The sequence below is a fragment of the Beauveria bassiana genome (assembly GCF_000280675.1).
Source record: "Beauveria bassiana ARSEF 2860 unplaced genomic scaffold BBA_S00020, whole genome shotgun sequence".
NCBI classification, from domain to species: Eukaryota; Fungi; Ascomycota; class Sordariomycetes; order Hypocreales; family Cordycipitaceae; genus Beauveria; species Beauveria bassiana.
The window spans coordinates 382,875-397,786 of NW_007930855.1; the positions used below are offsets into that span (position 1 = coordinate 382,875).

Consider the following 14,912-nt stretch of genomic DNA (forward strand, 5'->3'; position numbering starts at 1 on the left):
AGCTGCATATCCACACCCGTTGAGTCTACTACTTTCGAGCGTGGTACAACTCCTCAGACATATATGTGATGTGAAGCCTATTCAGAACAGCTCTTCAGAGTTGTCGTGACCCCGAGTGGCGAAAGGATAACCCACAAGCATTGGCTACGAGCTTGGCACTGTGAACGACATCCCCGTGCTGGTTATGTAATCAACTTGAACAGAAATCCAAGATATCGAGTCTACAGTTTTGGCGACGAGCAAATGACCTCGCTTACGGAGATTGAGGTGCGTTCCTTGGGCTGTCCTCGGCCTGGCGAGACGACCTTTCTAGACTTGTGGCGAGTTTTGACTGTAGCAGCTTCGGAAACTACGAAATAAATTCCGCAAATTTTTTTGTTGGTTCTATGATGACATTGTGGCTGCAGAGACCCAGTGACCCGAGCACCCGAACAGCAGCATTCCAGAACCGCCAATGGCGCCGTTTGTGGCAAACCCTCGATCGGTACGTATTTCCGTCATGCAATTTTTAGCCGAGATCGATCTCTTATTAATCACTCCCACGTGCCCGTAATCAACTTGGATCCCCCGTCAAACTCTATATCTTTCTTTGAGTCAAAAATCCGCGGCCCTTAGGGTCCGCGGATTTCATTCATGAAGTCCGACGAACTCCTTTGTCCGAGACACAGAAGAAACATGGCGCACACGCGATTGATCAGCCTAATTGGATAACCTTATCTTTGGGAACGCTATTTTCTAAGCCTTGTGTGATTGCGGAATAATTTCCATGGAATACTTTTCCTTAAATTCCGGCACGCTGCACACCTTTGTTCACTCCAATGCTAGTCCGTCATGTGTCTGTCTATATATAAGTAGTGATAGGTATCTCTGAAAAAACTGAATCCGATTCAAAAAGAGACCATTTCGTTCTATAGATTACGACGTACTCAAAGAAACACTTTATAAATTTCCTTTTCAACATGGCGCCCACACACGAGTTGAAATCGGCCTTGCCCGGCATTACTGTGGTTCATGGCGACGACGAGGACTTCGACGAGCACACTTCAACGTGGAACACTTACACGGATCGCAAACCCATCGGGGTTGCCGTTCCAAAAAACACCGAAGAGGTTGTGCGCGTTGTCAAGGCTGCTGAACGAGCCGGCATCAAGCGTATTACCATCCGTGGAGGCGGCCATTCTTTTGAAGCTCTCGGGCTCGGTGGTCAAGATGGCGCATTCGTCATTGACACCATCAAGCTAAACAGCATCTCATCCGACCCAGCCAACGACACCATTACTGCTGGAGGAGGCTGCTTGCTGGGAGATGTTGCGCTTTACGCGTGGGCGCACGGCAAGAAGATGCTTCCGATGGGAACGTGTCCGACGGTGGGACTCGCGGGGCAGATTCAGTGCGGCGGCTACGGATTCTACTCCCGCACATATGGTACACTGACGGACCGTGTACTGAGCGTCGAGATTGTGACTCCGGATGGCAGCGTGCGAACCGCTAGCAATGACGAAAACGCAGATTTATTTTTCGCCATTCGCGGAGCCGGAACCGGGTCCTTTGGCGTCATCACGAGCATCACCCTGCGCACCAACGACGCCCCTCTCGACGGCGTTGCTGTCTTTTCTCTCCGCTGGAGCCTTGATCGTCAAGACGTGCCCGTGGTGCTGAAGAAGCTGCACGACGCGGCGACGGCCTCGCCGCTCACCGTCAACCCAATGATTATTTCCTGGCTAGGCGTCCTCGAGATCTCTGGCGTGATTCTCGAAGACTCCGTGGCCGGTCTTGGTTCCACATGGAAGGCCCTCACGGAGAACTTGCCGGCCGCCGATAGCACGACCCTGACGCGGCGACACTTGATTGAAACGGTTGCCGATATCGAGGAGAGCCAGACGTCGGCCCCGTGGTACAAGGACCTCAAGGATCTGAAGCGAGAAGGGCGCGAGCACCAGCGATTCATGAAGATTAAAGCCGGCTTCGTGCCCGAGCTGCTCTCTGACGACTTTGTGGCGTCGCTCGCCGCGTTAGCCAAGACGCAGCCGAGAACGGGAGTGCGCATGCAGCTGCTCGCGCTCAATCCCGACTTTCGGCCGGAGCCGGACACGACGTCCATCAAGGTCCGCGGTATTCCTTGGCTGATGGGCATGTCGGTCTGGCTGCAGGTAGCAGAGCACGGCGACAGCACGGACGCGGAAGCGAAGAGTCGCCTGCCGTGGCTGAATCGGGCGTATGAGCATTTCTATCCAATTACGAATGGTGGATACATCGGCGACGACGACTATGATGAGGATGAAAATGGCCGTAGCATGATGGATAGTTACTACGGGCAGCACCTCGAAAAGTTGCAATTGGTCAAGGCAAAGTATGACCCAAAACGACTGTTCAGTCACCCACTATCCGTTTAATATAGATAAGACATACACGCGCGCGCCCAAAGTCTGGTAGTTAGTCTAGCATAATTTCAACCTGCAATTATTTTCAACCTGCAATTATCGAATTGGAAACATTGGTGTCCGTGCTCGCATGCTTAAACTGGTCAAAATCCACGACACAGCTCTCCTTGCGCGCTTTCTCAGCAGCAAACACCAGCAGATGCGAATCCAAAATGTCGTCAATGGTGACACGCAGAATGCTCTGATTGCTTTGCGCGACCGCGCTCACAAAGGCACGGGCTAGGCCAGTGTCGCCGCCACCGTGATAGCCGCCATCTAGCTTGGGCGTGTAGTGTTTGCTTGTCCTAGACAGAAAGTCAAAGACATCCTGGGAGAAGAGAATCAGCATGTATGCAGAAGTGGGAAAAATTGGGCAAGCTCACAAATGTAGTCATGTCGCCGATTAGCTCGCCCTTGGTACCTTGGATGCGTGTGCCGCGTTGACACACAGATTCGGTGACTAAAGACTTTGTCAGCAATGCCCATGCAAATCCGTTGGGACCTCTTACATGCAGACATGGTGACACTGGCGGTGATGCCACCCTGGTACTCGATGTTTACAATTTGGTGGTCGACGACGTCGTTTTCGCCCTCGTAGACGCAAGTGCCATAATTTGTTCTGTTTAGCGCCTCGGTCACATTTTCAATGTCGAGGACTTCCGAGTCGACAAAATGTCTCGCCCACTGCAAACGTTGACATATTAGCCAGGGGGAATGGAAAGAGGTAGGGTAAAGAGAGGCACCTTTTCGACGTTTCCTTTCAGGGTATCAATGTAAATCTTCTTAGCACTCCACACACAGTTCTTCTCATGCGCGCATTCAAGACAGCGCTTGGCGGATCCGGCTTCGACCGGTTTTTGCGACTTTTTGAAGTGGCGAAGCGAGCCAAAGGAGTGCACTTTGGTGGGCTTGAGTCCATCGAGGTAAAAGTTGACAATGTCAATGTCGCTTTGGACAGTTTTAGCTTTGATGGCGTGTACCGTGGAGAGTTGCTCGAAACCTACTGGCAGGATTTCGTCATGAGTGCGAATGAAGAGTCGGCCTCTTTGTGCCAGTTGCCGCGCACGTACGAGTGCGCAAAGTGTTGGTTGCCGACTGGCTCAATGTGCTGGATGTTGACAATTTCGCCGAGGGCGCCAGAGTCAATGACATCCTTGACGGCACAGTTATATGGCGAATAGCGAAGGACTGCAGAGTAAGAGACGTGATGTGATGGTCGGGTATTCGGAGCGGGCACATACCATGACCCATGGCAAAGACTTTTGGCGCTGTAGCTTGTGCCAGATTACGAATCTTGACACAGTCGGCAACGGATGTAGCCATTGGCTTTTCGCACAGGATATGATATCCAAGCTCTGCAAAGTCTTGCACAGCTTCGACATGTTGGTGGTCCTGAGCCCGTGTTAGTCTCCGCCTCGATGGTCAAGCCATCTGTTCTCACCTGGACCGCGATAACAACTGCATCAGCAATTTTGCCTTGTGCTTTGAGACCCTTCCAGTTTGAAAATTGCAAATCTTGTCGGATGCTGCGTGCAAAGCGCCCGTGTTAGCGGTGCACCGCATTGTCTGGCCTCTCGTCTCCCGCACGCGCTCGACTTGCCTGTGCTTGCGTGAAAAGACGTCGCGTCTGTGCCTGCTCGGCTCGGCCACAGCGACCACCTTGGCAAGCTCTGGGTTTTCGAGAGCGTACGCTGCATATGTCTGATTCATGCAATGGTGAGCAAACAGACACAGGGAATCCGCAATGCGGGGGCGAGGCTTACCGTGCCACGGCTGCCGGCGCCCACGACGGCAATCGTGACAGGCTTGGCCGCGTGGCCGTTGGTTTGCGGGGCAGAAGCCATGTCTAGCTTGTCGCCCGTTTCTCGATGTGGTTTTTTAGTATCGGATATTCAAGATTCTAGCGGTGCGGTGCAACGCCAACATGAAGCATAGGACAATGTACAGATGAAGATGATTAATGCGGGCTCAGCCATTGGCCAAATCCCCCTTCCATAACGTTACATGGAGCACTCTAACCCGCTGGTTCGTCCCACCACGTGGCGGAAGCAAGGCCAATACTCGTCAAGGTACTATTTGGTTCTGATTCACTTTTGTAAAACGAAAGTAAAAAGTAAAAATTGATCTTGGCCAAAAGTCTGGGTCGTGACAAAGGGCGAACTGACGTCATGCACAGTGTTTCGTTTTTGACAAATTGTAAATCTCGAGTCGCGTAGCTGTTTGGCTTGGCACCGTAGATAAATACGGACATTCGCCCGTGTATTACCGTGGGGGGACACGGGGGCATAAGTCGATCCCATATTACGCTAGCCCTTTTGTCCCGACGGGTGGCGGGCGGCATGCGCCCTTTAGGCGAGACATTACATACATGATGTCCATCTTTTCTTATCATTTATCAAGGACCGAGGGAATTTGTATGTATCTTAGGTAGTAGACATTCGGACAAGCTTAACAAGCTGTCTGTCAGTCCATCGCGCGGGCCTGACATGTAACCACGCTTCACTGGTGGTATTGTTCTTACGTCACATTATCTACCGTCTTGTATTCGCCTCGCCAAAAGGTGGATCTGTAAGCCAGGTACGTACGAGCCAACCAAGGTTTCATTACGAGCCCAAACGATAACGCTAACACTAAGCCAAGGTAAAAATGCGAACCTGGACGTGGGAGGAAACGTAGCAGTTGGAACATGCGCCGTTTCCAGGTTCCGCCAACGTGTCCAACCCCAGCCTAACTTTGCGGAGACCCCGGGTTTCGAGCCGCCCTTGACCAAGACGATATATCCCTGACGTCTACCAAAAAGTGTTTTCATTTATTTCATCTCATGTGCATTGAACAACCTCAGCGCCTCTTCATTTTTTTTCAAGTGTTGCGAGAGCAAGACACCACCCACAATGATGGACCTATCACAGGTCAAGATTGGAAAGCTCCGATGTCAGTAGGAGTGACCGGGCCGCACGCGAGCCCGCCCCCCTCCCTGATCAATCGCACACCTTGCCGGGCAGCATCTAATCTCAAGCCACAGACAACTCACCATGGACGCAGGTTGTCATTGTCGGGTTTGTCGCCTTTTGCTCCGTCGGTATGCATAGCGCCATCAGCAACCTCGGCGCTGGCGGCATGCAGGACGTGCAGCTGAGCGACATTGCCAACAGCGTCCTCTACGGCTGCTTCTTCCTCGGCGGCTTCTTTGCCGGTAGTGTCAATGTAGGTTTTTTTTCCTCATTTAAAGAAAAGAAGAAAAAAAATTACTTCATCCTGATACTGTCATCAAACTAACCTCGCTGTCCCTCATCAGAATATTCTCGGCCCTCGAGTGACCCTCTCCATCGGTACCACCGGCTATGCGCTCTATCTCGGCTCGCTCTGGAACTTTCAGGTCAACGGCACGCGATGGTTCCTCATCCTCGCCGGCGCCATTCTCGGCTTCAGCGCCTCGCTGTTCTGGGCCGCCCAGGGCGCCGTCATGATGTCCTACCCGACCGAAAAGGACAAGGGCCGCAGCTACAGCGTCTTTTGGTCCATTTTCCAGCTCGGCACTTTGATCGGCTCGGCCATTGCCCTGGCCATCTCATTCCACAGCAACTTGCCCTCTGTCGGCACGGGCGTCTACACTGCCATCATCATCATTCAGTTGACGTCCATTGTCACCAGTTGGCTCGTCTTGCCGCCCCATCTCGTCGTCCGTGGCGATGGCACCAAGGTCGAAGTTCAAGCGTCGCTGGGACCGAGACGGGAGTTTCGAGAATTTATCCGCATGTTCAAGGACTGGCGCATGCTGGCCCTGTTTCCCATGTTCTTCAGCTCCAACTACTTTTACTCGTACCAGGGTGCTATTACAACCTTTCTCTTCAACGGCCGCACCCGCGCTCTGGTCGCGCTACTCACTGGACTAGGCTCCATCATCGGATCAATCATCATTGGTCTTTTGACTGACACATTACCATGTTCGCGGCGTAATCGATCACTTGTCGCGAGCGCTGTCATTTTTCTCTTGGTGTGTGCCGTATGGGGTGGCGGCGTCGCCTTTCAGCTAGACTTTCAGCGCGGCGATACTGTGCTGAGGGGCCACCGTCTTCCCTGGGACTGGTCCGATAGCCCTGCCGGAGGACCTATCGTAATGATGTTTGCTTGTGAGTAGAGTGGCAATCTTGCCAATTTGTCAACGACGAAAACTAACTGCGAAATAGATTATGTCGTCGACGCCGCTTTCCAAGGTCTGGCCTACTATACCATGTCGGCAATTACCAATGAGCCTTTCAAGCTCGCCCGCATGGCTGCATACTACAAGGGTATTCAGTCGGCGGGTGCCGCTGTATCTTTTGGCATGGATGCAGTCGAGGTAAGCAAGCTGCAAAGCAAAACTCCGGTTTGCATACCAAAACGTTTCCTTTCGCTAACACATGCAGACACCCTACCTCGGCGAAATACTCATCTCATGGCTCCTCATCGTCATCTCGCTACCTCTATGCGGAATTGTTCTCATGAAGATCCGCGAATCCAACTACGATGTCGAGGAAGTCACTAGAGTGGATGATGATGCTGAAGACTCGGGTCTTACCAAGGCTGCGACCCCATCTTCAGCAGCGGCTGCTGAATAATTCGAGGACCATAAGAAATGCAAATTAATGGATTCATCTCAAGGTATATATATATCAATCACTTGTATAATTATAGATTTAGATCAATTCTATCTTGGGCCGAGGGGTTTGACTCTCGCTAGACTTTGTTTGCCATAGTCTGTTCACCCTCTGGTCAACTAACGAGATTAATGCTTGCATGCGATTTGTGACTGTGCTGTTTGAACAACAAGTATTCTAGGTGACTAATGAAATAGCTTGGAGCCTTCCAGCATGATAATTCACAAAAAAGCTTCAGAAGAAGCTCGTTGGGTCACGTGTCACAGCACTTGCCTTCCTTGCCTCCGCGCCCGCACCGCCTTCAAGCACCATACATTTGAACAGTCTGTCGATTTCTGCTTTTCGCTTTCCTGTGCATCTATCACCGCTTCGTACACCACAGCTAATGTGTATCAACTAATGAGCTCTCGATAGCGACGCTGGAAATGTCCTCCCCGACCCTGGCAAACACGCTCAATTGCCTTGTGGAAGCTGTCTTTCACGAAGACCTACGTCTCGGGAACAACATACCCGACACAAGCCATACTTCACTCCGCGATGTGAAATTGTGACGTTGGCTTCAACATTGACAGCTTTCATGGCCCTCCACCTGGTATAGCGTAGATGCCTACGGCTGAACTCTGCATCGCGACGAGGCCGCCTTTCCGAATGCTCGAATCTGCGGGTCCAGCCGCAGAACGCAGGCTGCCAACAAGCAAAAAACTCGCAACAAGCATCTACATGCGTTTCAGCACGGTAGTAGAGGCGGCGTCGAGGAGCAGCCAGCAATGGAGCGCGAGGTTTTTGCCGCGCAGCTCTTTCGTTGGCTTTTTGGGCGGTTGCACGACAAAAAACGACTGCCACGTCATGTCAGCGGTTTACACGAAGAAACAACAGCGGTCGACGAAAGAAATTGCCCAGGCGATAAGAACTATGTCGGGGGCAACCATTGCGGGAAGATTTCCTGCGTCTCGAACCCATTGATGGGAACTGGTAATGCGATAAAGACAGAGCCCGCCGCGTCGATGTAAAGAATCACACAGTATGCGAGTATGCAAATGCGAAACAGACGGACTATATATCGCGCCAATCTAGGGACTAGCGGCAAATCGGCCACATGAATCGGCGCGACATGCACAGAGAGCCTAAAATGGCAGAAAAAAAGCTTGGCAATAGCTCAAAGCTGGAGAAGCAGAAAAGAGACAACTCCTCGGAGCAACAGGTGATGGGGGAGTCGAGGGAAGCAACATGGCAAGGCCGTTAGTGCGAGCGCCTCTGAGGCCCCGTCAGCTCGGGGGGAACCCGTGGCCCTGGAATTTTTTAAAAAAGAGGGACGAGACGAATCGGAAGCGGGCAGTGACTCTTCAAATAAGAAGGGCCAGAGAGACATTTAAATTTGAGCATGTCTTTTGCTACGGCGCTAGCATCGATCCAGCTTACCGCGACGCCACTTTTCATCACAGCCTCACGCGGTTCGATGGGCCCGTTTGCGTAGCTTACTTTGGAATTGGCCGTTATTTGTCCTGAGAAATACTGCTCGAGTCGTGCTGAAAAGCACGAGGGAGGAGGCAGAAGCAAAATGAGCGGGCACTGCATAGTGAGGTCTGGGTCCAGCTCTCGACTCGTGTCAGCAAAGCAGAGTTGGCGCTCGTTAGGACGACTCGAATGAGACGACCGAATGAAAGCGGCTGGTAACGCGACTAGCCCACCTCGCACCATCCCAGTCATGCCAATCGACGACAAGGCTTGGCTTGTGGGAACGGGTGACGCTGCCGAAAGGGTCTCGCCTGCCCCCTTGCCACGAAATGACATCAGACCGCTTCAGCTTCATATCAGTTGTTACTCGAGATGTTGAGTTTTGCTCTTAGTCGCAGAGTCGTCGGTGTAACGGGTAGATGCCCGCAACGGCATGTAAGACGTCTTGAGTGCAAAGACAACAGACAATAGGCAACAGGAAATTTTTGAGACAATCTATTCAGCATGACACCAACTGATATATACACGACTGCCTCCGTATTCACGAGAGAAATATGCAGATGCCGGGTGTCAGAAATCCCTCAATTCAGCCATACCAGAATAAGAAGGCAAGCAGCGCTGCCCACATGTTCTTACCAGCGGCTAGGCGGCCCTGTCGCTCACAGACTCCATTTAGAGCAGCCTCAGCCAGCAAAAGACTAGTGAAAAAAATGCAGAGAGCAGTGCCAGAGGCAGCCCGCCGGTCATTGGCTTCTGACATAGCCCTCTTCGCCGATCCAACGCCAACAAGGCACCCACCAGCCGACTGCCAAAGGATACCAGGGCTTGCAGGTTTTTCACTAGCCTCATGCACGCGTGGCTCACTGGCTCTCATCGACCGGAGCCAGTCACTTCCAAGAGGTTCCCCGTTGGCAAGCCCAGGACTCGGCTGCATCCACCACCCACACTGATCCTCGCCGCTTCCTCTCGACTCTCGTTTGGGTGCTATGGGGCTCTGTTGTTATTTTTTTTCGTCGCTCAAGGGAAAATGATTTGGTGGCCTTGCTCCTTTCCTAATCAGGCAACGCCAACGCTATGTGAGGGCTGTGGTTGGTTGTTCCTCCATAACCACGCCAAGCTCCCAAATATATGGCCGTCTGTTAGAGAGGTTCATGATGTCCGGAATGGGCATCACCACGGCCTCACATATTCCCATTGGCCCGCCCATCCATGCTTTGCCACGGTCTGCACGCGCTCAGCCAGGACAAGCCGAAACAATGGGAACGAGCGCAGTCCGCGGCGGCCTAGAGTCCCCCTCACGCTTCTGGCTGATTAGCTTTTTCTGTGCGGCGTGCGTGATATAAGTGAGCCAATTTCTGGATCGTCGCCTACCGTAATATAAATACAAGTGCATGCAGGATACTTGAAAGGCTCTTTGCTGTTGCATTGCCTTGTCACATTTGCTCAGCACCATCCTCTATCTATCCTCCCCTTTCTACCCTCCTCTTCTTGCTCTGCATTCTCCCTGCCTCGTCGACCAATCGTCAGAGACTTAGCTACTTATTGCTCTGCATTAGCCTTGTCTCTTGCTATCCCAGGATTCCTCTCTGCCTTCCTCTTTTGTCCGAAGTTGTCTCAGTACAAAGTAGTACATCCTCAGACACACACACTCAAACACACAGGCACACACACCCAGATACGCACGCACACACCCATCCGCCATGCCAGACGAAGCTATTCCAGAAGCTGCCGAAAAGGAGGCTACCGAGCGAGACACACGCATTACCTTTCACAATGCAGACCATCCCCGTCTTGCTCGCGGTCGGTCCGAGGCCCGCGGCCGCGACGAACCCTCGCGCTCGCGCTCCCGTGGCGGCAGACGCTCCCTGAGCCGCGGCTCCAGCATTTCCCGTGCCGACCTGCCATCCTCCCCATATACCGGCATACAGATTGAATATCGTACGCTGTCCATCAACGTGGCCGAGTCGCGCGCCGTCGACACGGAGGAGTCGTCGGCCGACATCAAAGCGGCGGCGTTGGGCCTCAAAAAAGAAAAGGCCGACGAGGACTACTTTGCCAACCTCAACTATCATGAGCTCTCGACGGATCTGATTGCGCAGCAGCTCAATGTCTCGCGCACTGATGGCTTGTCGGACAGCATGGTAGCGAACCGGCAGCAGCGCGACGGCCGCAACACGCTGCCCAAGCCAAAGACGAATTACTGGAAAAAGGTGCTCGGGTACGTGTTTGGCGGCTTCTGCTCAGTGCTCTGGGTCGGCGTCGTCATCTTCTTCATCTGTTGGAAGCCGCTCAGCAACCCGCCGTCGCCCGTCAACTTGGCCCTCGCCATCCTCGTCATCATTGTCATCACTCTCCAGGCGGGCTTCTCCGCATTCCAGGACTGGTCGACGCAGCGCACCATGAAGTCCATCACCGACCTCTTGCCGTCCGAGGCCCTGGTGGTGCGCAACGGAGAAACAGTCAAGATAGCGGCGGCGGAGCTCGTCGCCGGCGACATTGTGCACCTCTCTATTGGAAACAAGGTCCCTGCTGACTTGCGCATCCTGAGCCACTCGGGCGACATTCGGTTCGATCGCTCCGTGCTGACAGGTGAGTCGGACGAGATTGAGGGCGCCGTCGACATGACGGACCAATCCTTTCTCGAGAGCAGAAACATTGCCTTTATGGGTACGCTGGTGGTCAACGGTAGCGGCGTCGGTATCGTCGTCCTCACTGGCTCGCGCTCCGTCATGGGCCGCATTGCCAAAGCGACTGCTTCTACCGAAGAGCGTCCTACTCTTATCCAGAGAGAAATCTGGCGCTTCGTCCGCATTATTGTCTGCCTCACTGTCGTCTTGGCTCTTCTCATCCTCTTCACTTGGGTCGGCTGGCTTCGACGCGACCACCCTGCATACATGAATGTCGTTGCTATGCTCAACAACGTCATGGGCTGTGTCGTCGCCTTTATTCCCGAGGGTATGCCCGTGGGTGTTGCTCTGACGCTCATGATGGTTGCCCGTCGCATGAAGACTGTCCATGTCCTGCCCAAGGGTCTGTCCACAGTTGAGACTCTTGGCTGCGTCAATGTCATTTGTTCCGACAAGACTGGTACTTTGACGCAAAACGAAATGCACGTCAACTCGTCTGCCTTTGTCGACCAGCCCATCCCTGTCAATGAGATTCAGACCAATGTCGACAGCCAAAAGCCTGATGTCTGTAACCTCAGACTCATGCAAGCTGCTCTTCTTTGCAACGATGCCACTTTTGATCCCTCCACCATTGCCCTTCCAGTCGCTGCTCGCCAAGTCCAAGGCAACGCTACGGACGCTGCCGTCCTCAAGTTTGCTGCCTCTACTCAGCAGAGCGAGCAAGAAGCCGCCAAGCTGCCTCGGGTTTTCCAGATCCCATTCAACTCCAAGAACAAGTACATGCTTACGGTGCACTCCAACACCGATGAAAAAGAACCCAAGCAGTACCGTGTCTTTGTCAAGGGTGCTCCGGACGTGCTTCTTCCCGCCTGCACCTCTTACTGGTCGCGCAAGGCCGACACCATTCTACCCCTCGACGCCGCTGCCAAGGTTGCCTTCAAAGAGTACCAAGACAGGCTGTCGAGAAACGCCGAGCGCGTCATTGTTCTCTGCGAAAAGAGTGTCACTCCTGTCAACGCCGTCAACACCAACGCATTTAGCGACGAGATTGCCGCCGGTGCCATGAGCAGCCTCACCGTGATTGGTATCCTCGGCATCATTGACCCTCCCCGGCCCGAGACTGCCAATACCGTCCGGGAATGCCGCCGGGCCGGCGCGCGCTTCTTCATGGTCACTGGCGACTATGGCCTGACGGCGGCAGCGATTGCGCGCAACACTGGCATCTTTACCGGCGAGCGCGATCCGGATACCATTGAAAGAATCCAGTCCAAGCTCGGCCTCTCTAGCCATGAACTGCGCGTGGCCCGTGAGAATGGCGAGGTTCGCAGCCTACTCCTCGAGGGCCAGTCTCTCGGCGGCCTGTCGAATGACGATTGGGAAATTGTCTGCGAGTATGGCGAGATTGTGTTTGCCCGTACGACGCCTGAGCAGAAGCTCCGCATCGTGGAAGAGTTTCGCAAGCGGGACAATGTCGTTGCGGTTACTGGTGATGGTGTCAATGACGCTCCTGCTCTTCGTGCCGCTGATGTGGGTGTCGCCGTCGTGACTGGCAGCGATGTTGCCATCGAGGCCGCTGATTTGGTCCTCCTCGACAAGTTTGATTCCATCATTGAAGCCATCCGCCTCGGTCGTTTGGTATTTCAAAACTTGCAAAAGGTCATTGCCTATCTGCTACCCGCCGGCAGTTGGTCCGAGATTTGGCCCGTGATTCTCAACGTCTTTTTTGGCGTTCCTCTGCCTCTGAGTTCCTTTTTGATGATTATCATTTGCGTCTTTACCGACCTGTTCCTGTCTCTTTCGCTCATTATGGAAAAGGAAGAGTTTGATCTGCTGTCGCTGCCTCCTCGCAACCACAAGCGCGACCACCTCATCAACCTGCGCATCTATATTCAGGCATACCTCTTTACCGGCTTCATGGAGACGACGATTGCCCACTCCATGTTTTTCTTCTACTACTGGAAGCAGGCGCGCATTCCCGTGCGCGAAATGTTTTTCCTCTTTGAAGGTTACTCGGCCGGCTTCCACGGCTTCTCACAAGAGGAGCTCGCCCATTTGAACGCGGTCGGCCAGAGCATCTACTTTGTCACGCTGGTTATCCTGCAATGGGGCAACATTCTCTCGGTGCGCAACCGTCGGCTGAGCATTGTGCAGGCCGATCCCTTTACGGCCAAGCGTCGCAATCCCTGGCTGATTCTGAGCATTCTCATCTCGCTGGCCATTGCCATTTTCGTCACCGAGGTGCCGGGCATCCAGTCGCTGTTTGGCACGGCTTCGGTGCCTATTGAGTTTTGGCTGATTCCTCTTCCGTTGGCGTTGGGTATACTGGCCATGGATGAGGTTCGCAAGCTGCTTGTCCGCGTCTTTCCCAACGGACCTATTGCCAAGATTGCCTGGTAAATAGTTTACTCTATCTTCTTTATCTTTTCATACACAGTTGGAGTCAAGGTCGCGCGGTTACAGGCAGCGTGCTTGAATATTTGCCCTCGATTTTTTTTTACAAATTAGATGACCACATTTCATAGACGACAACATTGGGATTGTACATAGCAATATCAAATTCATCATCATGTACATGCCGTCTACTCCTCTTCTTTCTTTTTGCCCCCTTCCTTTTGGCTCCCACCATCATGTCACACAGCGCGATCGACTTGGCAGCCACAATCCTCGTGAAACCGCGACGCCGCCACAAAAAGCCATAAAACCTGCAGTCATGCCTCGGGATTTTCCACCACCATCGACAAGCCACCCGTCACACATCTTTTTGTGTCATGCGGTTGATGCAGCCGCATCGGCGCCGACAAGCAAGCCCCCTCCCCCCGAGTGGCACACGTAACCGCATTGAAGAGAAAAACTAGGTTGGGAACAAAGAAAAAAAAAGCACTAAATTTTTAGCGATAGGAAAAAAAAAAAGACTGACGTGTTTGTTGCCTTTTTGATCGACAGGTTTTTTCTCCCCCCGGCCGGCAACAGCAAAGAGAAGAAAGAGCGAAAAAAAGAGGGTCGCGGGCCCCCGTCATTTTCCAGTCTTTTTTGAAACTTGTTCTGCAAATCATTCCCCTTTGGCGGTAACGTAGCGTAGCGTAGCATTTTGCAGAATTAGTCTTTTTATTTCTTTTAGCCTCAGAGGGGGGGGGGCGTGTGTCCCTTTCTCTTTTTTTATTAATTTTTTTGGCCCTTCTCCGCAATCCGCTCGCTTTATCCTTGGACACGATTAAGAGATTATCCACCGGCGGCGCAGTGTCGATCGACAGGGCCTGCGGTGTTCAGTTTGTGAGTGGAACATGGCGCGCGCGAGTACTTTTCAAGATGTGCGCGACGAGGGCTCGGAGCGTTTTGCATAGACATCTGGTTGGGCCAATCGGTTCGGGATTTGTTCATCTTGGCGATTAATGCTCAAGTTACTAATAGAGCTCGGGTCTGCAAAATCTGCATTGCTGCTCTGGACGAATACTCGGCCAAAAGTTTACAGTGGCTCCTTCGGCATGGCCAAGAAGGGCAGCAATAACGCTACACTTTGTCACTTTTTTGTCAAGCCGTTGTAAAGCTGTGGACAAGCTATGGCCAAGCTGTGGTCAAGCTGCTGCAAGCTGTTGTCCAGGGGTTGCCAAGGGGTTGTTGAGCTGTTGTCAAGCTGTTGCCAAGCTGTTCTAAGCTACTACAAGCTGCTAGAAAGCCGGGAGTGCACCCCGACATTTACACGTCGCTTTCGAGAATCTTTTGGAATAAAAATCCTCACATCAAGCTTGAGACGAACGACTGCATAAATCAGGGGT

At 52.8% G+C, this 14,912-nt stretch overlaps 4 protein-coding genes across 4 annotated transcripts; 3 read left to right on the forward strand and 1 right to left on the reverse strand.

The window, feature by feature from the left end:
• Positions 1 to 959: 959 nt before the first annotated feature.
• BBA_06755 (FAD binding domain protein) lies at positions 960 to 2,393 on the forward strand (the record flags this gene model as incomplete). The annotated part of the gene is made up of 1 exon (XM_008601852.1): positions 960 to 2,393. The coding sequence occupies one exon, from the start codon at positions 960 to 962 to the stop codon at positions 2,391 to 2,393; it is 1,434 nt and encodes a 477-aa protein (XP_008600074.1).
• Positions 2,394 to 2,466: 73 nt separating this feature from the next.
• BBA_06756 (NAD-binding Rossmann fold oxidoreductase, putative) lies at positions 2,467 to 4,264 on the reverse strand (the record flags this gene model as incomplete). The annotated part of the gene is made up of 9 exons (XM_008601853.1): positions 2,467 to 2,748; positions 2,804 to 2,880; positions 2,930 to 3,104; positions 3,164 to 3,368; positions 3,425 to 3,608; positions 3,662 to 3,812; positions 3,862 to 3,946; positions 3,979 to 4,121; positions 4,184 to 4,264. The coding sequence occupies 9 exons, from the start codon at positions 4,262 to 4,264 to the stop codon at positions 2,467 to 2,469; spliced, it is 1,383 nt and encodes a 460-aa protein (XP_008600075.1).
• Positions 4,265 to 5,311: 1,047 nt separating this feature from the next.
• BBA_06757 (DUF895 domain membrane protein, putative) lies at positions 5,312 to 7,018 on the forward strand (the record flags this gene model as incomplete). The annotated part of the gene is made up of 5 exons (XM_008601854.1): positions 5,312 to 5,351; positions 5,443 to 5,624; positions 5,716 to 6,550; positions 6,608 to 6,759; positions 6,827 to 7,018. 5 exons carry the CDS (start codon positions 5,312 to 5,314, stop codon positions 7,016 to 7,018), a joined length of 1,401 nt encoding a protein of 466 aa, XP_008600076.1.
• A 3,194-nt stretch (positions 7,019 to 10,212) lies between these two features.
• Positions 10,213 to 13,536, forward strand: BBA_06758 (Na/K ATPase alpha 1 subunit, putative; the record flags this gene model as incomplete). Its single annotated transcript, XM_008601855.1, has 1 exon — positions 10,213 to 13,536. One exon carries the CDS (start codon positions 10,213 to 10,215, stop codon positions 13,534 to 13,536), a length of 3,324 nt encoding a protein of 1,107 aa, XP_008600077.1.
• Between the last annotated feature and the right edge of the window lie 1,376 nt (positions 13,537 to 14,912).